Source organism: Dendropsophus ebraccatus, chromosome 8 (genome assembly GCF_027789765.1).
Source record: "Dendropsophus ebraccatus isolate aDenEbr1 chromosome 8, aDenEbr1.pat, whole genome shotgun sequence".
Taxonomy (NCBI): Eukaryota; Metazoa; Chordata; class Amphibia; order Anura; family Hylidae; genus Dendropsophus; species Dendropsophus ebraccatus.
The window spans coordinates 73,045,512-73,066,889 of NC_091461.1; the positions used below are offsets into that span (position 1 = coordinate 73,045,512).

The 21,378-nt window shown below is 44.6% G+C and overlaps 1 protein-coding gene across 1 annotated transcript in view; it reads left to right on the forward strand.

The window, feature by feature from the left end:
* Positions 1–2,675, forward strand: part of OPN4 (opsin 4) — a 56,275-nt gene extending 53,600 nt beyond the window's left edge. The window contains exon 11 of the mRNA XM_069979188.1: positions 1,911–2,675. Within this exon, the coding sequence (XP_069835289.1) occupies positions 1,911–2,207 (297 nt within the window). The 3' untranslated portion in view covers positions 2,208–2,675. The remainder of the gene's footprint in view (positions 1–1,910) is intronic.
* The last annotated feature ends 18,703 nt before the right edge of the window (positions 2,676–21,378 follow it).

Genomic DNA, 21,378 nt, shown 5'->3' on the forward strand with positions numbered 1-21,378 from the left:
TAATTAACTTGAAATGGTATTCCAGCAGATCACCTTTATACCTCTATTTATAAATGACTACACCTAAGGCTATATTCCCATGGGCTGTTTTTGCAATTTAGCAGAAAAGAAATGACTGAACAGCCATATTTAAAGGGTTATTGTCATTTCAGGTGACTTTTCAGGATGCACTATCCTGTGTATGTATAGGAGGAGCAGGACTATATCTGCCTATTATATCACTATTATTTGCCATTTTTCCTCCTGGTTATCCCCTGATTTTCCTATGCTCAGCTGCAGTGTGGAGGCAGACTAACATCTGCGCTGCCTACTATACACTATATAACTACTAAAAACAAGATCCTGCAATCCTACCTCACTGTAGAAAACATTCAGAAGTTTCCAGACCAGCAGTGAGCAGTGTAACATATAACTAGAGATGAGCGAACCTGGAGCATGCTCGAGTCCATCTGAACCCGAACTTTTGGCATTTGATTAGCGATGGCTGCTGAAGTTGGATAAAGCCCTAAGACTATGTGGAAAACATGGATATAGTCATTGGCTGTATCGATGGTTTCCAGACAACCTTAGAGCTTTATCCAAGTTCAGCAGCCCCCGCTAATCGAATGCCGAAAGTTCAGGTTCGGATGGACTTGAACCCGAACCTGGCTCGCTTATCTCTACATATAAATCCAGTGTTTTCTGTGGCCACAAAGTCTGCACATTGCACAGGCTGCTTCTCTTCTCTTGCTACTCACTCGCCCCCCTGCCCCCCCCCCCCCCCCTCCATAGAACTATAATGGGAAATGCACACCTGTCTTCAGTCTGCTTCACTGTGATGTAAATGGCTTTTTCTTCATAATGAACAGATAAGAAATGAGGGGGTGGCGGGTATTCAAACAGCCTTATGAGTACAGAAGGAAGCTCTTTTGCCTAATAAACCCTATTATAGAGTTTGTTATATTCACTTGTATTACTGATTTCTGCAAAATTGTTTGAAATGACAGCAACACTTTAACCACTTCAGAACCGGTCCAGATAGCGCCATGGGGACCAGAGCCCATTTTTTAAATCTGACCACTCCCACTTTATGTGGTTATACCTCTGTAATATTATAACTTATCCTAGCAATTCTAAGATTTGTTTTCTAGTAAAATATTGTACTTTAGGTTAATAGTAAAATTTGGCTGATATCCATACAATTTTGGTGTGAAAAATACTCATATTTCATGATAAAATGACAAAATTAGTGATTTTCAGATTTTTTTTCTTCTGCAGTCACTGCGCAGGTTGAGTTATGTGACAATTTTATTGCCAGGGGGGGGGTTATGCATTGGAGGTATGGGGATTTGTTGTGGACTTTATTTTTTTTTTTTTTAATTTGTGCGTATGTTTTATTTACTGTTACACTTTATTTTACTGTCCCACCATGGGGATGTTATTATTTGATTGCCTCATTACTGGCACATTACATTGCAATGCAGATCTGCATTGAATTGTAATGTGCCTGTGAAACAGACAAAGCTGAACAGGCTCAGCCTTAGGTTGAACCTGATCAGCCACTGTAGTTATGTACAGGAGGCTTTAGGGAAGCAGTGCCATAGCAACCATCTGGCCCGTGCGTTCGCTTCTGCACAGCCCCGATGTGAATAGAGGGAAGATTCTCCCTCTAACCAACACTACAGGTGCTGCGATCTGTGCCTGGCGCTATCACTAACAGCCGGGACCCCTGCTGGATGGCACAGGCGCAGCTCCTGCACCTGTTTCATCCCAGGATGTAACTGTACGTCCTTGAGCGGGAATGCATCACAAAAAAGCACTTACAGTTGCGTCCTGAAGGGGTTAACTTTACCCTAACATCTAGGTATAACTTTTGATTGGATATGTTTAACTGGTTTTCTGAGTTCATTTTTACTATTCTTTAATTTAAGACTGGGAAATATCTGAATGGCTATGGTCAAAGAAAAGGAGACCCCATCTCCCGTGTAGCAGCATCAAGAATACCAAGTATCATAGTGACTTACAGCAGTCAGCAGGGTTGCCAGGCTGCAATAGAACATAACTCAAGCCTACCTTGTCATAGAACCAACAGCCAGGATCGGGAGAAAGACGTCAGAAGACAAACCGATAAGATGAAGCAAAATTCCACCACCATCATCACTGAAACTATACCAGAAAACAGTGCCGAAATATTTACATGTCAGTCTTCACCAAGTGAAACGTCATGAAACCTCCAGAGGTGTTAAGAATTTGGTTTGTACATTGTTGAATATTTCTGCTAGCTTCACTTTTTTGTCACTCTACACAAACCATAGTTACAAAAGGTAAGCTAGATATAATATATTATCCTATACAGCCAAGGTAATCAGCTAATCCATAGTGCCTGGATCAAGCTATTGGACTGGATCAAGAGGAAAATCATTTCACACCATATTTTGGACTGTCTTCATAGTAACTATTTATTATTTCATGTACACCATGTCTATGCTATAAACAATTATAAACAAGTAACAAACCGGCATGTCACATCTGTGACGTTTTGCACTTCTGTAATCACTTTTAAAAACAAGGAAATGTGGGCAGGTTAAGTGGAAGGGGCATGGATTCCTACAAACCTACATATGTACTATAGCAAATTACACAGAATTTAAAGTAAATTATTGTGCAAAGCTACACATGCTCATAGCTGTTGCAGTTTTTTTAGTAGATAATGGGGGGGGGGAGGCTGAAGAAAGCTGAATGATAGCAGGAGAAGGAAGCACTTTTGTCTAATAAGATATATTACAAACTTTCAAAAATGACAGGTTCTGTTTAAGAAGCATGCACTTCTTAAACTTGGTACATTTTACTACAGCATATTGAAATATAAAAACTGTATTCATAGGGTGGAAGGATTGCAGATCAGACACAATGACAGATGTGTACTTAATGTCTAATAACACTCCACTGATTCATTGTGTTACATATAGCGTATCTTTTATCTTTTAACTGTTCTGTAAGGCATCTAACCTGTGGATATGTCCCTATAGGTATTTCTTATCTTGATCCTCAGTGCCATTTTTTACAGTTTATTAGATATGTAAATGAGGCTGTTTGGTGCACAGGGGGCAAGACTAGAGCCCTCAGTACACTGATCAGCCCCAAATGGCCCACCCTCCTTATGAATATTGGGGTGGCACTCTGCAGTGGCGTCACTCTGTCTCTCATCACTGGAGAGGGCCAGAAGAATACTCCTTAAAAGGAAGGGGGGGGGGAGGTCGGGTTGGATGGTGGTAGCCACACCCCCAGTGCACTAAACTGTCTTATTTACATATCTAATACTACAAAGTTACCAAAAATGGCTCTGAGGATTAAGATAAAAAAAATGCTGTTATTCTCATTGCCATGTGGGCTTTAGGGACAAATCAGCAGGTTAAATGCTTCTAACCTGCTGATAGTCATTCACTGGGCTCTTCACTAGGTGTAACATCATGTATCAACTTTTACTGTAAACGGAATATAATTCTCTGTTTGCAGTAAGGTTACTATCACCCAAGTGTGATAAAATTTAATTTAGCTAATTTTGGGGAGAAGTTTTAATTTAATAACATTTAAAACCTGAAAGGCACCTTATTTATTTTGGACTGTTTCCTTCATATATTAGCCACAGTTGGGGCAATTTTTGGATATTCTTTTGAGACAATTTATTGTACCTTAAGGCTCACACTATCTTTTTGGATGACATTTTGGCACCATTGACAGACCCCATGTACCACTCATATTCTGTTTGGAAAATGCCTATAAACTAGGATGTGGATCAGCCCCATTGAATGCGACCACAATTAAAATACGTGTTGAAGAGATTGAAAATATGCAGCAAAAATATAATGTTTCCCTGGAAATCCCTGCTATTGTGACGATTGAACTGACACGGAGATAGGGTAAAGCCCTGGCAATGAACCCACCAGTCTGTCCCTTCCTTCTGGGGAACCTGGCTCCTTAATAGGCCGGCCCCAAACTGAAGACTTCAGGCTGCACTGGATACAGTTAACACACAAGACAAGGACAGGACAAACAGTATACAATATAAGAAGGGTCAGCTAGAGTCAAAAACAGTCGGTCGCCGGGGTACAAAGTCAGAAACCTGGGGGAGAACTCAAAGGAACTAAGCCAAGGATCAGAATACTCTAGATTAGGCACTCCACGAGAAGGCTTTATAGCAGGTAACTAGAACATGAAGGGGGTGGTAGTTTAGGGGGTTGCAGGGGCTGAGTCCCAGCCCCGGCCCCTGCAACACAACTAGAGCTGACTGGCAGTGCTGTCCACCAGTCAGCATAATCATATTACTAATTAGCTAAGCGCCACAGCCGGGGGGTAAAGTGACCCTGGCTGCGATGCTTCCAACCAGGGATGCTGGTAGCGCAACCCCAGTGACCAACAGAGCTGGTTATTAGGAATGCCATTGGCACGTCCCTGTGCTCTGCGGCTGCAACACCACAAGAGCACAAGCTAGCGCCGACTCCTGACAGTTATATATTTTGTTGTATACATTTCTGAGCAGAAAATTGTGCCATGTACACAAAACCCTAATAGTGCTGTTTCTTAAATTTCCTAAACATCTAGTTTTACACCGTAGAACCATTAACTTAAAAAGGTATTCCAATTCAGGTAAAAAGTGAATTGCAGCCTGCTGGAGTTGTAAAATAACAAAATAGAGCATACTCATCTCACCCAGTCCAGTGCTGGTATTCTGATCTGCCTCAGTCTCTCTGGGTACTTATGACATGCACTCCCTGCTTTGTTGCTGACACTCCATACACACCACAGCCTCGGTGATTGGCCTCAGTGATTTGCCAATGTGTGTTCAGAACATCACAAGCAAAGGAGGAGAATGCATCATCAGGGAAGTAAACAAAGAGGCCAGGGTGGACAAGAGTGGACGCTGGACTGGACAAGGTGAGTGTGCTTTATTTTATTTTATACCCAAGCAGCCTGTAATTTGTTTTAACTAAGTTGGAACAAACATTCACAAACTTCACAAACATTACCCATATAGTAATTTCTTATTGCTCAAAGGTTATCATCATGTTGATACTCCTTTTGGCATTTGAAAATTTCAGGAGACTTTTGTACCATAGATTTTATTGCTCCTAAAAAAAAGTCCTGGAAATGCCTTATGTGCACTAAATCTGGCTATACACATTAGGTATTCGACAAGATGGACCAGCCAGCATTAGATGTGTGCACCATGTTTAACATTTAGATATAGGAATTCTGGCCTTCTCCAAAAGTACATAGAATCAAGGCTGGATGAGATCGCCAGGAGCAACCTGAAAATTTTCTTCCCTGTGTCAGCTCGTAACCAGGCAGAATGTTCATGTTTGTGCACATTTATGGTGGACATCATTTCTTTGTAGTCTGAGTGTGGCAATGCCACAGTTGAATGTCAGTATGTTTCTATCTGTCATCTTCTTCACCAGTGCAGTCTGTCATTGTTTAATGTATTTTCATAAAAAAGCTTAATCCCTCCAAAATTGTTATATGGTATATCACTAATTTGCATTGAATGTAATATGGAGGATCGATATGTATGTCATTGTTATTTCCTAGTTTTGTAGTCAACGTTACTTTATTACTCTGTTCTAGAATACATACTACATGTTTTTAGAAATAGTGAATACAAACCAAACTAAAATGAAGCTGTTGTTACATGAGAACCTGTACACATATATTATTTTATGCATATTTAAAAAAGAAAACTATTTATGATAATTCTATATGCAACTAGGATCAATAAAAAATACAGAGAACACAATGTCATGTTTATTCTAATCAGGGCAGTTTCTAGATGATTTTGGCAACAGGGCGAATCTTGATAAAAACTTGATAAAAATTCGGGTTATTAGAAATTGTTATTGTTATTTCTTGCAGCTACAATTCGTCTCTTCAGAACCTGCCAGACAAACATCTCAGGCTCCGCACTTCCAGCATCTTCCTTCCTTTTAACCTCCTATCGGCTCCTAAACTATAGTAATTCTGCTGCTTGGTGCAGTAAAGTCTGCAAGGTGTGACCTCCGTTACACTAACATACAGGATACTGGGAGAGCTGGGTGACCTCTATTACACTGACATACAGGATGCTGGGAGAGCTGGGTGACCTCCATTATACTGACATACAGTATACTGGGAAAGCTGTGTGACCTCCATTACACACTGACATACAGGATGCTGTGAGAGCTGTGTGACCACCATTACACTGACATACAGGATGCTGGGAGAGCTGGGTGACCTCCATTATACACTGTAATACAGGATGGTGGGAGAGCTGTGTGACCTCCATTACACACTAACATACAGGATGCTGGGAAAGCTGGATGACTTCCATTACACTGACATACAGGATGGTGGGAGAGCTGGGTGACCTCCATTATACTGACTAAGGATGGTCCGAACCTGACGAGGTTCGGGTTCGTATGAACATGAACGCTCGGCATCAGATTCCCGCTGTCTGCCCGCTCCGTGCAGTGGGGGGATACACCGGGAGGACCCCCCTGGAAAACTGGGATACAGCCTATGACTATGGCTGTATACTAGTTTTCCAGGCGGTCCTCCCGCTGTATCCACCCTCTCCACGGAGCAAGCAGACAGCGGGAATCATTGCCGAGAGTTCGGGTTCGTACGAACCCGAACCTCGGCAGGTTTGGACCATTCCTAATACTCACTACTATACAAGATGCTAGGAAAGCTGGGTGACCGCCATTATACTGACTACTATACAAGATGCTGGGAAAGCTGTGCGACCTCCATTATACTGACTATACAAGATGCTGGGAAAGCTGTGTGACCTCCATTATACTGACATACAGAATACTGGGAAAGCTGGGTAACCTCCATTACACTGACATACAGGATACTGGGAAAGCTGGGTAACCTCCATTACACTGACATACAGGATACTGGGAGAGCTGTGTGACCTCCATTATATTGACATACAGGATACTAGGAGAGCTGTGTGACCTCCATTACACTGACATAAGGGATACTGGGAGAGCTGTGTGACCTCCATTACACTGACATCCAGGATGCTGGGAAAGCTGTGTGACCTCCATTATACACTGACATCCAGGATGCTGGGAAAGCTGTGTGACCTCCACTACACTGACATACAGCATGCTGGGAAAGCTGTGTGACCTCCACTACACTGACATACAGGATGCTGGGAAAGCTGTGTGACCTCCATTACACACTGACATACAGGATGTTGGGAAAGCTGTGTGACCTCCATTATACTGACATACAGGATGCTGGGAAAGCTCTGTGACCTCCATTACACACTGACATACAGATGCTGGGAAAGCTGGGTGACCTCCATTACACTGACATACAGGATGCTGGGAAAGCTGTGTGACCTCCATTATACACTGACATACAGGATACTGGGAAAGCTGTGTGACCTCCATTACACTGACATACAGGATGCTGGGAAAGCTGTGTGACCTCCATTATACACTGACATACAGGATGCTGGGAAAGCTGGGTGACCACCCCCTGTAATCCCCCTGTGCTGTCCCCGTTGTGATAATCCCCCTCTGCTGTCCCCATTGTCATGCCCCTCCCCTCCCTTTGCTGTCACCATAAAAAATACCCCCGATGCCCCCCCCCCCCGCCACACACACACACACACAAAAAAAAAACATTATACTCACCTTATTCTGGCATAGGGGTGCCTCTCTCCTCTTCTTCTCATCTTCTCCAGCCTGCGAGGAGCAGGCCGCTGCCGCCCCTGCACGCATCTCTCTCCAGCAAACGCAGTGATATGATGTCATTGCGCTGCTGGAGGGAGATGTCTGCAGGGGAAGAGTACTTGGCTGGGTCGGATCGGTTTAGGGGGCGGAGCTATGGGTGGTCCGAAGGCGGAGGTCCAGGAGGTCTGGGGCGGAGCTACGGCCGGGTCTGAGGCGGAGCTACGGGTGATCTTGCCAGGTGATGGGGCAGAGGGGCAGGTGATGGGGCGAGCGAAAGGGCGGGCGGTCGGGGGTGCACGCAGCTAAGTGGAGTCTGGAGGGTGCCACCAGCGCCCCCTAGATGTCGGCGCCCCGTGCGGTTGCCCCACCCGCCCCCCTCTAGAAACGGCCCTGATTCTAATCAATAAAGCAAAAATTTATTGATAATAATCAATAATTATCCAGAATAATTATATGTTAATTAAAGGGGTATTCAGGGAAAACTAATATATATATATTTTTTACACTTCTTTCATAAAGATATATAACTTTGTAAAAAAAATTTATTCATGCTTTTATTTTCTGGCAACAGAAATGGTCAACTTGGCCCTGAGCCTTAGTCCCAAGCCGTGGACCAAGTACAATTACATATCACTACTGCTGCTGCATTCAGCATTAGTAATACTGAGTCTCCTCCTATATCTGTGTAATGCATATTAGCATTATAATACACATTACAGTTAAAGGGGTAGTGCGGCGCTAAAAAAATTATTCACACAATAACACACATTACAAAGTTATACAACTTTGTAATGTATGTTATGTCTGTGAATAGCCCCCTTCCCCGTGTCCCACCACCCCCACCCGTGTACCCGGAAGTGTTGGTGCATTATACATTACCTGATCCGTGTCGAGGGCCGTCCGCCATTTTGTGCCAAATGTCATCTTCGGACGGACGGCCGAGTCGCTGACGCCCGCCCCCCCTCCGCCGCGTCACAACTGTGCTCAGCCGCGATTGGCTGAGCACAGTTATGCTCAGCCAATCGTGGCTGAGCGGCTGATGACGCGGCCGCATCATCAGCTGCTCAGTCGCGATTGGCTGAGCACAGTTATATAACAGTTGTATAACTTTGTAATGTGTGTTATTCTGTGAATAATTCTTTACCGCCGCACTACCCCTTTAAGGAAGCAGTCTGTGTCACTAGTGCTGCAGCTGCTGAACAGTGAAGCAGAACAAGTGGGGATAACTGTCAATGACAGCTCACCCTGCTTCACCTGTGCTGCAGCTGTTTCCCCAATTGTAAGCTTGATTCAAATGCTAGTATGAATAGACATACTAACAGCACCAGCAGGGGCATAACTAGTAATGGCTGGGCCCAATAGCAAACTTTTGATTCCCCCCACCCCCACCAGGGCCGGACTGGGAATTGAAATCAGCCCTGGCACTCAACCTCAGCAGCCTAAATAACAGATATGCTGTAGCGAATTCTACTTTAATTTGTCATGTTCCTTGCTATTTCTATATGTGAATCCCACCTTCAACACATAAAAATAAAAACACAACATAATCTGCTGTGGATTTCATGTTGCATATTTATGTTTTTCAGCAGCATAAAATCCACAATAGATTAGGTATGTGAGTGCCCTTTAAGGGAATTTGTGAGGTCCATACCAGGTAGAGAGGTGTAGAAGAGTGTGGGTGAGATACAGTATAAGTGACAGGACCTTTGGTCCAGTGTAAACTTCTATAATCCTCCTTTTTATTACCAGCTGAAGTATCACAGAGGCGCAGCCGATCCACCGCTGCCCCCCATGCCCTGCCGCTTCCTGCTCTAACTGAGTGACATACATGGCGGTGCTGCGGCTGTCGCTGTGACACCTTAGCTGGTAATGAAAAGGATCATTATAAATGGAGTGATTAAAGTGAAATGACATCCAGTGACTCACAGAAGGCGTCTTCTCTTCTTCTCTGCATGAATTGCAAGTGACATTTTTGCTGAAGTTGGTTGCTCTTTCTTGCTCGGCTACCATGAACACTTCTCCGGCAATGACTCCTTTGTGCAGCATCTACCGGACAAACATTTTAGGCTTCTTGCTTCAGCATCATTCACATCTATATACAAACTGTGTAGCTTCACACAGTAACTTTGTTCCCTCTGTGCCCCCATATAAGCAATTAGCAGTTCCTACTTTGTGACATCCCCATAAAGAATAGACCTCTCCTTTATAACATCCCCATATAGAATAGCCACCCCCTTTGTAATATCCCCATATAGAATAGTTCCTCACCGCTATCGTAACATTCCCGTATAGAATATGCACACCCTTTGTAACATCCCCAAATAAAGCACCCTCCTCCCCCCTTGTAACATCCCCATATAGAATAATTGCTACCCCTTCCTTTGGTAATGTCCCCATATGCAATAACTCCCCCCCATGTAACATCCCCACATAGAGAAGTCCCCCCCTTTGTGACATTGCAATATATAATAGCCCCCCACCCCTTCCTTTGTAACATCCTCATATAAAGGTCTCCCTCCCGGGTAACATCCCCTTAAAGATTTGGCACAGCTGAACCCGAACCTCGGCGGGTTCGGACCATCCCTACTCCCCAGTAGTTGTTCATTCGGCTCCTGTCATCAGCTATTCTCTGCTGCTGCAGCTCGCAGCAGTTTCTTATCCTCTGCGGCGCATCCGAAGTGACATGAGCCGTCAGGGGTGGGTTGTAGCCTGCGTGGCACGTCTGCTACACAGAGTGATATTTTAAAGGGGCAGAGCAGCCCATTAGTGCTCTAGGCAGGGGGTTCGGCACGGGGCTGCGGGGCCGCGGGAAAATGCCGTCCATGCCATCTCTGGCAGAGGGGCTGAATGACTAGCATGGAGGTGGCCACGCTGTTCTCGACCACTCCAGAGGGCCGCCAGTCCCGATGCATACTTGCACCTGCGGCCGCAGCCCTATGCAGCGTTCGAGAACAGTGCGGCCGGCCTTCATGCTATTCACTCAGCCTCTCTGCCAGGGATGGGCGGCATATTCCCAGGTCAAAGCAGCGAGTGAATAGCACGGCGGCTGGCCCCACTGTTCTCGAACGCCGCATAGGGCCGCGGCCGTGGGTGCAATTATGCATCGGTACCAGCGAGCCATAGGCTGGTAATCTTGGCAGCCCAACAGGACTTTTAACATTTAACCCCTTAAGGACAGAGCCTGAAATGGCCTTAATGACAGAGACAAATTTTATGAATATGACCAGTGTCACTTTAGTCATTAATACCTTCGGGATGCTTTTACCTATCCGGCTGATTCTAAGATTGTTTTCTCGTGACATATTGTACTTTACATTTCTGGTAAATTGGAGCCGATACTCATAACAAATCTTTATGAAAAAAAACCAAATAATGTGAAAAAATGTGAAAAAATGCATTTTTCCAAATTTGAAACTTTTTTGCGTATACAGAAAGTGGTTATACCACATAAATTATATATTAAATAGCATTAGCAACATGTCTACTTTATGTTGGCGGCATTTATTAAACTATCTTTCATTTTTTTTAGACAATAGGAAGCTTAAAACATTAGCAGCAAATTTCCAAATTTTCAGTAAAATTTCAAAATCAGATATTTTTAGGGACCTGTTCAGGTTTAAAGTGTATTTGAGGGGCCTGTATGTTAGAAAGCCCCACAAAGCACCCCATTTCAGAAACTGCACCCCCACACTCTGCAAAAGCACATCCAGAAAGTGTTTTAACCCTTTAGGGGAGTCACAGAAATAAAAGCGAAGTGTGTAAGGAATTTGAAAATTTTAATTTTCTGTGCAGAGATTTTATTGTAATCCAATATTTTTCATAATTATAAACCTATTACCAGAGAAATGCACCCCAATAATTATTGCCCCGTTTCTGCAGTTTATAGAAATACCCCATATGTGGCCCTATTGCGCTATTTGACGCAACCACAAGCCTCAGATATAAGGGAGCGCCTAGTGCATTTCAATGGCTCCGTTATATTTGGTCATTTTTGACTGTACCACTTCAGGTTGGCAGAGGCTCTGGGGTGTCAAAACCTAAAAAACACCCCTAAAGGGACACCATTTAGAAAACTACACCCCTCAAGGAATGTAACAAGGGGTGCGGTGAGCATCTGGACCCCACAGGTGCTTCACAGATTTTCCGAACAATATGGCGTGAAAAAAGAAAATTTTTTTTTTTACACTAAAATGTTGTTCTAGCCTTCAATTTTTCATTTTCTTAAAGGGATAAGAGGCAAAAAAAGACAAAAAATGTGTAGCGCAGTTTCTCCCAAGTACAGAAATACCCCACATGTGGCGATAAAGTGCCAAGGGGGCGCAGGACGAGCCTCCAAAGGGAAGGAGCGCCAATTGGCTTTTGGAAGCTGAATTTCACTGAAAAGGATTTCAAGGGCCATGTCGCATTTACAGAGCCCTCGTGCTGCCAAGACACTGGAAACCCCCCACAAGTGATTCCATTCTGGAAACTACACCCCTCAAGGAATCTAACAAGGGGTTCAGTGAGCATATGGACCCCACTGGTGACGGGCACAAATGTGGAACAATGTGACGTGAAAGGGAAAAATTTCATTTTTTCACTTTCATGGCACAAATGTGCCCGTCATCAAGGGGTTCATATCCTCACTGCACCCCTTGTTAGATTCCTTGAGGGGTGCAGTTTCCAGAATGGGGTCACTTGTGGGGGGTTTCCACTGTCCTGGCAGCACGAGGGCTCTGTAAATGCGACATGGCGTTCATCATCCATTCTAGCCAAATCCAACCTCCAAAATCCAAATGGCGCTCCTTCCCTTCGGAGGCTTGCCCTGCGCCCACATGACGCTTTATGTCTACATGTGGGGTATTTACAGACTCGGGGGAAATTGCTCTACATATATTGTGTGTTTTTTTCTCTTTTAACCCCTTGTGAAAATGATAAATTCAAGGCTAAACCAACATTATAGTGTAAAAAATGTAATATTTCATTTTCACGCCACATTGTTCCACATTTGTGCCCGTCACCAGTGGGGTCCATATGCTCACTACACCCCTTGTTACATTCCTTGAGGGGTGTAGTTTCCATAATGGGGTCACTTGTGGGGGGTTTCAACTGTCTTGGCAACACAGAGGCCTTTTGAATGCAACATGGCCCCTCAAAATCCATTCCATCCAAATCCAGCCTTCAAAAACGAAATGGCGCTCCTTCCCTTCGGAGGCTTGCCCTGCGCCCACATGGCGCTTTATGTCCACATGTGGGGTATTTACAGACTCGGGGGAAATTGCGCTACACATTTTGTTTTTTTTCTCCTCTTTTAACCCCTTGTGAAAATGATATATTCAAGGCTAAACCAACATTATAGTGTAAAAAATGTAATATTTCATTTTCACGCCACATTGTTCCACATTTGTGTCCGTCACCAGTGGGGTCCATATGCTCACTACACCCCTTGTTACATTCCTTGAGGGGTGCAGTTTCCATAATGGGGTCAATTGTGGGGGGTTTCAACTGTCTTGGCAACCCAGAGGCCTTTTGAATGCAACATGGCCCCTCAAAATCCATTCCATCCAAATCCAGCCTTCAAAAACGAAATGGCGCTCCTTCCCTTCGGAGGCTTGCCCTGCGCCCACATGGCGCTTTATGTCCACATGTGGGGTATTTACAGACTCGGGGGAAATTGCGCTACACATTTTGTTTTTTTTCTCCTCTTTTAACCCCTTGTGAAAATGATATATTCAAGGCTAAACCAACATTATAGTGTAAAAAATGTAATATTTCATTTTCACGCCACATTGTTCCACATTTGTGTCCGTCACCAGTGGGGTCCATATGCTCACTACACCCCTTGTTACATTCCTTGAGGGGTGCAGTTTCCATAATGGGGTCACTTGTGGGGGGTTTCAACTGTCTTGGCAACACAGGGGCCTTTTGAATGCAACATGGCCCCTCGAAATCCATTCCATCCAAATCCAGCCTTCAAAAACCAAATGGCGCTTCTTCCCTTCGGAGGCTCACCCTGCACCCGCATGGCGCTTTATGTCCACATGTGGGGTATTTCCGTACTCAGGGGAAATTGCTCTACACATTAAATGTTTTTTTTTATCTTTTAACCCCTTGTGAAAATGAAAAAACATGACAAGATTAATAATTTAGAGTAAAAATTTTACAAAAATTACACTAAATGTTGGTCTAGCCTTGATTTTTTTCCATTTCCACAAGGGGTTAAAAAAGAAAATGAACACAAAACGTGTAGGGTAGTGTCCCCTGAGTACGAAAATACCCCACATGTGGGCATAATGTGCCATATGGGCACAGGGCAAGTCACCAAAGGGACAGAGCGCCATTTAGAGGCTGGAATGGAGGATGGAGGCCATGTCGCAATTACAAAGCTCCTGTGCTGCCAGGACAGTAGAAACCCCCGACAAGTGACCCTATTCTGGAAACTACACCCCATAAGGAATCTAACAAGGGGTGCAGTGAGCATATGGACCCCACTGGTGACGGGCACTTACGTAGAACATGTGCCGAGAAAATAAAAAATACAATTTTTTTCATTTTCACGTCCCAAATGTGGCCGTCACCAGGGGGCCATATCCCCGGTGCCCCCCTTCTTAGATTCCTTATGGGGTGTAGTTTCCAGAATGGGGTCACTTGTGGGGGGTTTCTACTGTCCTGGCCGCACAGAGGCTTTGTAATTGCATCATGGCTTCCTCTAATGGGAATGGCGGCCATACCTATTTAGCTGGGGAAAAGGGACAATTCTAATTTATTTGGGGGTATTAGGCCAATTATTAGTTTATAAGGTTGGAAATGACAGGTGTCCATCAAACTCAATCTGTGTTGATCCAGAGGAAGGCAAAAACCGCTCGTGAGGCAGACGACAGTAGCCTCATCACAGGGGAAAAATTCCTTCCTGACTCCATAATGGCGATCAGAATAATCCCCGGATCAACGTGACCCCTGAAATAGGAATAAGGGACAGAATTTAGATAATGTAGAACCCCAGTGACGTGTAGTGCGCCTAGAAGCGATCCAGTATGCAGAGGCCGGGGGGATCAGGACAGGTGTCACACTGGAAAATGGCGTCCTTCCTGATCCCCCTGTTACACCACACTCTGCACTTCTTCTGGGGTCTCCCTTTCTCCAGTGTGGGGGACGTCACCTGGAAAATGTTGTCCTGGTGCGATACGGGGTCCTTCATATCCAGAAGCGCTGGGTCCGCTCCATGGCTGCTAAATATTAGGGCTCTATTACTACTTCTGATATTTTCGTATCGTGCCGCAAGCTACAGTAGCTCGGGCAGCGAGGGACTGGAAGAGGGGGTGCTGGTATAAAAGTTATCCCCGTACAGGTGGTAACCTTTATCCAGCAGTGGGAAGATCAGTTCCCGGACGATCTCCCCACTAACTCCAAGGATGGGGGGGAAGGGGGCATCTGGGGCTGGATTCGGGTGTCCCTTCCTACATACACTCTAAGGGTACGTGCACACTGCGGAATCGCGACAGATAACCCTTCGTGCATTCCACAGCTGGCACCCACCGGCGGACTGATGCAGGCGCACGTCTCCACACGTGTCATAGACTCCATTCTATGCACGGGCGGATTCCGCTCTCCGTCCAACGTGTTCATTCTTTGGATGGACGACGGATTCCGCCCGTGCATAGAATGGAGTCTATGACACGGGTGGAGACATGCGCCCGCATCAGTCCGCCGGCGGGTGCCAGCTGCGGAATGCACAAAGGGTTATCCTTCGCCATTCCGCAGTTTGCACGTACCCGAAATCTGTAAGTGTACCCAGAGGTACTGTCACAGAGTGTGTAGAATTTCACACCATGCCGTCATCTCTTATTGGGACGGTACTGGCGGAAAAGACGTGTCTGGGGGGCAGCGTACGCTACGCTACTCCCAGACACGTCACTGGATGATGAGGATGAATGGAGGAAAGAAGGATCCCCCCATTCATCCTCACTGGCTGTTTTGGTGTCGGAGGCAATAATAACGTATCCCTCTGACGCCGAAAACACCCTGGGGGCCATCTTTATACGGGGACTAGTATATGGGGTATGTAGTGGTGTAGTGTCAAACTTTATTCAATGTAGTGTGGTGTAATGTAGTGTTTTTTACGTGTTTTTTTACAGTAAGTATAAAAAAAAAACCTACGCCAACAAAGGAGTTGCTGATAAATGCCGCAATGTGCGGCACTTATAAGCAGACCGTGGCAGTAGAATATAAAAAAAAAAAACACCCTACGCCAAAAAGGAGGAGTTGCTGATTAGCAGCGCACTTTCGTGCGATGCTGATCAACACACAGCGGCGATAGGGTGCGGAAAATAGAAAAAAAAAATTTGGGAAAAAAAAATAATTTTTTTTTATATTCTGAATATCCCTGTAGCTGCTGATAAGTGTATTACACATATCAGCCGCTAGGGGGCAGCAGAGCGCAAAATCCGGAAAATGACGAGGCTGGAGCCGAAAATAGCCGAAAGAAGACGACGAGGACCGCCGGAAAGACCCGAAGACCGAACGGAATGACGGAGGACGCCGCGAACCCGGAAGACGCCGATCAGGAGCCCGGGACAGGTGAGTAATGTACAAATACCTGCTCTGGACCCCTCGGCTACCTAGCTGAGGGGTCCAGGGCAGGTATTTACTATTTTGTGGGACTCTGATCGCCGTGCCACCGGCCCGATCGCCGTGAACGGCCGGCCGTTCACGGCGATCGGGCCGGTGGCACGGCGATCAACATTACTTTTTACAGTAATGGCGGTCGGTGCCGTCCTCGGACAGCACCGACCGCCATTTTTTTCCGGGTCATCGGTGACCAAAGGTTCCGATCGCCGCTATTGGCTGATCTGAATTGATCAGCCTATAGCGGCGATCGTAAGCACGGGGGGTGTTAACCACCCCCCGTGCCGAGAAGCTATGATGGCCTGCTATGATTTATAGCAGGCCATCTTCCCCGACCGCTGTGTGTGAACACGCAGTGATCGGGGAAACATCGGGCGTAAATTTACGCCCTGATGCGCTAAGTACCATGGCGCCAGGGCGTAAGTTTACGCCCGATGTCGTTAAGGGGTTAACTTCAAGTGTTCGTCAGGAGTGCTTGCAGATAAAGTGACATATGCAAGACCCAGGAGGCCCACTCAGCAAATGATGATGGCTCAGGGGCTCGGTGTACTGCAGGAGTAGGCCACCGGACCCTCTGATGCTTCAGGCCGCTATGGTTGCTATGGTGAAAACTATATTTTTTTAAAGTACTGAACAGTAACTGAGTGAAATGTATGTGTACATAAGGCAGATAAGCTATAGCCTCTGTGTGTGTGTGTGTGTGTGTGTGTGTGTGTGTGTGTGTTTAAGCAACTCTGTACTCACAATCTGCCCCCACAAACCGCTTGTACCTTCAGATAGCTGCTTTTAATCCAAGATCTGTCCTGGGGTCTGTTCGGCAGGTGATGCAGTTATTGTCCTAAAAACAACTGTCTGAACACTGTACATGTGCTGAATTGTAAAGGCACCTGTGCAGTGATCTGACAAGTGATGAATAGAAATAAAACTGCCCAGTGGGATTCTTAATGGTGAAGAGGGTGGGGAGGAGGAACGGAGAGGCGGTGCAAGCCAATGACACGGGTACTCCAATTTGACACAGGGCTGCAAGTTCAAAAGATGTTTTTTAGGACAATAACTGTATCACCTACCGAACAGACCCCAGGACAGATCTTGGCTTAAAAGCAGCTATAAGAAGGTAAGTGGTTAGAAGGGGGCCGATTGTGGGTACAGAGTCGCTTCAAAGCAGCGCTTCTCAAACTTTTTCTACTGGAGCCTCACCCAACAGATCAAGGCAATGCCTGGGCCTCACCAGACTGACCAAGTGGGTGCCTGGGCCTCACTATCTGTGGTGAAAGTCCATTTAAAAGCTGAAAATAATGCTAGGGCTACATTCCACCCATTTCCCAGATACTAATAAAGCAAGTACAAAATAAATTAATAATGTTGCTAAAATTTTGATTTTTGCTAACAGTAAAAGGACTGTGCAGATCATATTTACTTTGTGCAAATAATTCCAAAGTGCAAAATTGTGCATTTTTGGTCGCAGAAAAATTGTAATAAAAAGCGATCAAAAAGTTGAATATGCAAAATCAAGGTACCGATAGAAAGAATACATCATGCCGCAAAAAATGACACCTGACACAGCCCCATAGACCAAAGGATAAAAGCGCTATAAGCCTTGGAATAGAGCGATTTTAAGGAACATATATTTGTTAACAATGGTTTGAATTTTTACAAGCCATCAGATAAAATAAAAGTTATATATGTTACATATCGTAATCGTAACGATTTGAGGAACATATATAACAAGTCAGTTTTACCCCAGGGCGAATGGCATAAAAGCAAATACCCCCCAAATAAAAGAAATGCTTTTTTTTTTTCAATTTCACCCCACATAAAAAAATGTTATGGTTTTGCAGTGTACTTTATAAAAAAAATTCAGCCTGTCATTGCAAAGTACAATTAGTGGCACAAAAAATAGGGGCTCATGTTGGTCTCTAGGTGAAAAAATGCAAGTGCTATGGCCTTTTAAGCACAAGCAGGAAAAACCGAAAACTCAAAAATTTTAATTGTCCCGGTCCTCTAAGGGTTAATGCAAAAGTTTAGAAATCAAAAATTCATTATGTATATCACTAAAGGCTCATGCCCACTGTGCGCTGATTGATGCTATTCCCTGTTTGGCTCTTTTTCGCGGTTTAAAGTGAAGGAATGGAACTGTGGCATGCACATGAGGCCTGCAGCTCCATTCAGTGGGGATTTCAGGGTCCTCGTTCTCAAGGTTGCAGGGGGTCCAATACTGTGCATACTGTGGATAGGGTAGAAGAGCTACTGTATTAAAAATTGCTAAAAAGGCTAATGCTGTCTATGTTAAAATACATAGGGCCGTGCAACCACAGACCAGTCAGAAGGCCCATGCCTTAGCCTTTTCACAGCCAAATGTTCTTACAGTGGGCATGTAAGCATTAGAACTGGAACCAAGGACAATGGAAGAAACTGGCCTCCTGGTTTGATTATCTTACATTGTGGATGGCATATATACATGTATGACATTTACTTGCAGAAGAGATGAGATTATGGAAAGAAAGAAAGCCAGTGGACTGAGTGTGATGGGAATGTTCTCCTGGAAAACCTTGGGTCCTGGCATTTATGTTACTGGATGACATGTATCACCTACGTGAACATTGATGCAGATGAGGTACGCCTCTTTGCGGCAACAATATTTTCTAATAACACTGGCCGGTATAATATACCTTACCACAATGGCCTTCCGATTTCCACTTCTTATTGATATATCGTGTTAAATAGTAAATAAAACGTGCACATTGTGGCTAAGTGCTGCCAAGGGGAGTTCCAGGGGTGAGCAGGCACGTGGTGAGGGGCACGTGGAGGCCTGTCTAAAATTGGCTTTTTTTGCAGTTTTAAAGCCTGCAGCAAAGCAAAACGGTTAATGAGGACCATAGGAAATAGGTCATCTTTGCCTGAGTGGTGTCCCAGGGGTCCTTGGGCTGGTTCAGGAGGCTTATCCTAAAAATGTAATTTGGAGGGAGATTTCGCCTTTCCCCCTCCAAACCAGATGAATTAATCTCTCTCTCTCTCTCTACACCAGCATGCTTATTAAAACGTGCTGCACTGTCTGTCTAATTTGGCTGATTGCTGCACCTGCGTGAAGGAGCCCAGCTGTCTGTTTACAACTACCTCTACCCCTCACCTGAGACCCCTCACCTGACACTTGAGGTGTCAGAACACAAGTGAATTGGCACCCATCACCAGAAATGTGTGCCTGACCCATGCCTTCCATTAGTCTATCAGTCTGCTCTGCTGTGCTGCGTTCAACATGTCACCCCTATTTAACAAAGGGGGGAGCAGTGTTGACTTTTTTTTTGCAACAAATGCTAATTTTGGCAGCAGTGTCTCATTGCATCATTTTGGGACAATATCTGATACAGCTTGGGGACCAGCGCTGCCTCAGAAGGGAGAGTGAGCATAGTCACTATGTACAACACCTTGCTCAGCGCTGTGCAAAATGCGCCAACACCATCAACAGGTACAGCGTGTATGAGCAGGAGGCGGAACTCTAAGTACATGATGGATAAGTATTTGTCTTATGGTGTTGAATGATGGCTCCTCCTCATCATCCTCCCCATCATGATGGCTTCTCCCTATTCAATTTCTGGGTTTTCAAACACCTGGCCAGAACTCGTCCTCTATGCCTTGAAGGTGCTAGCCTTCCCTGTAGTAAGTGAGAAAGGGTATTTAGCACCACAAAGGGTGACATCACGGACAGTCAACATGGACAAACTGATATTCCTAAAAATTCCTATATGCAGCCCGAGACCGCGGCTATTAGCGTCCGATCGCTGTGCCCGCTAATTAGGCATTTAGATGCAGGTGTCAAAGTTAACAGCTGCATCTAAATGCTTGCTGTCCCCCATCGTTGGTGGTATAGTGGGAGGATAATGGGGGGATCCCCACATCTGAACCAGGCTGGGGTCTGCGCCATAATGGCGCTGATCCCGGCTCGGCATTCTATTGCTCTCAGCTGCAGCAGCCGAGAGCAATAGAAAACTGATCTCAATAGATAATGGATCTATGCAGTATATCTATATTGCATAGATCTCAATAAAAGATTAGTGTAGTGATACTAGAAGTCCCCCAGGGGGACTTCTAGTATATGTATAAAAAAAAAAAAAAAAAAAAAATATATATATATATATATATATATATATATATATATTAATAAACAACCACTCCCCTAATAAAAGTTTGAATCACCCCCCTTGCCTATTTTATCAATAAAAATAAATAAATAAACATGTTTGGTATTGCCACATGTGTGATCGTCGGAACTATTAAATTATCGTATTCCTGATCTTGCACGGTAAAAAGTGTAAGCGCCCAAAAATTTCAAAGTGCAAAATTGTGCATTTTTGGTCACCTCAAATCTAGGAAAATTGTAATAAAAAGCGATCAAAAAGTTGCATATACACAAACTAGGTATCGATAGAAAGAACACATAATGGTGCAAAAAATGACACCTCACATAGACCAAAGGATAAAAGCGTTATAACCCCCCCCCCCCCCCAAAAAAAAAAAAAAAATGTGTTTTTCTTTTTCCTACTTCACTACACACATAATTTTTTTTCTGGTTTTGCAGCATATATTAGGCAAAAATGAAATCTGCCATTCTAAAGCACAATTAGTGGCGCAAAAAATAAGGGCTCATCTGGGTCTTTAGGTGGAAAAATGCACGCACTATGGCCTTATATACACGAGGAGGAAAAAAGGAAAGCGCAAAAATAAAAACTGGCTGTGTCCCCTAAGGGTTAAGTCCCATTTGGTTGTGAGTATTAGAACACATATAGGTAAATAGCAAGCTGGCCCCCTTTTGCATCAAAGTCTAACTCAGTTGTGAGTATTGCGACATAACAAGGGATCACCAAAGCCAGGCATCCATCCACTGACGACTCTTTCGTGGTATGGAGTTTTAGTGTGGAGTAGATTCTGGCTAACAGGGGCAATGAAAAGTAGTCCAACAACACGCAACAATCACTGAGTTCACCGCCACCTCCACATACTCCCCCTCCTGCTTCTTCTCCACCTGGATGTCTGCATGCTTTTTCAGTGTTATTTATTTATTCAGTTAATTTAATTT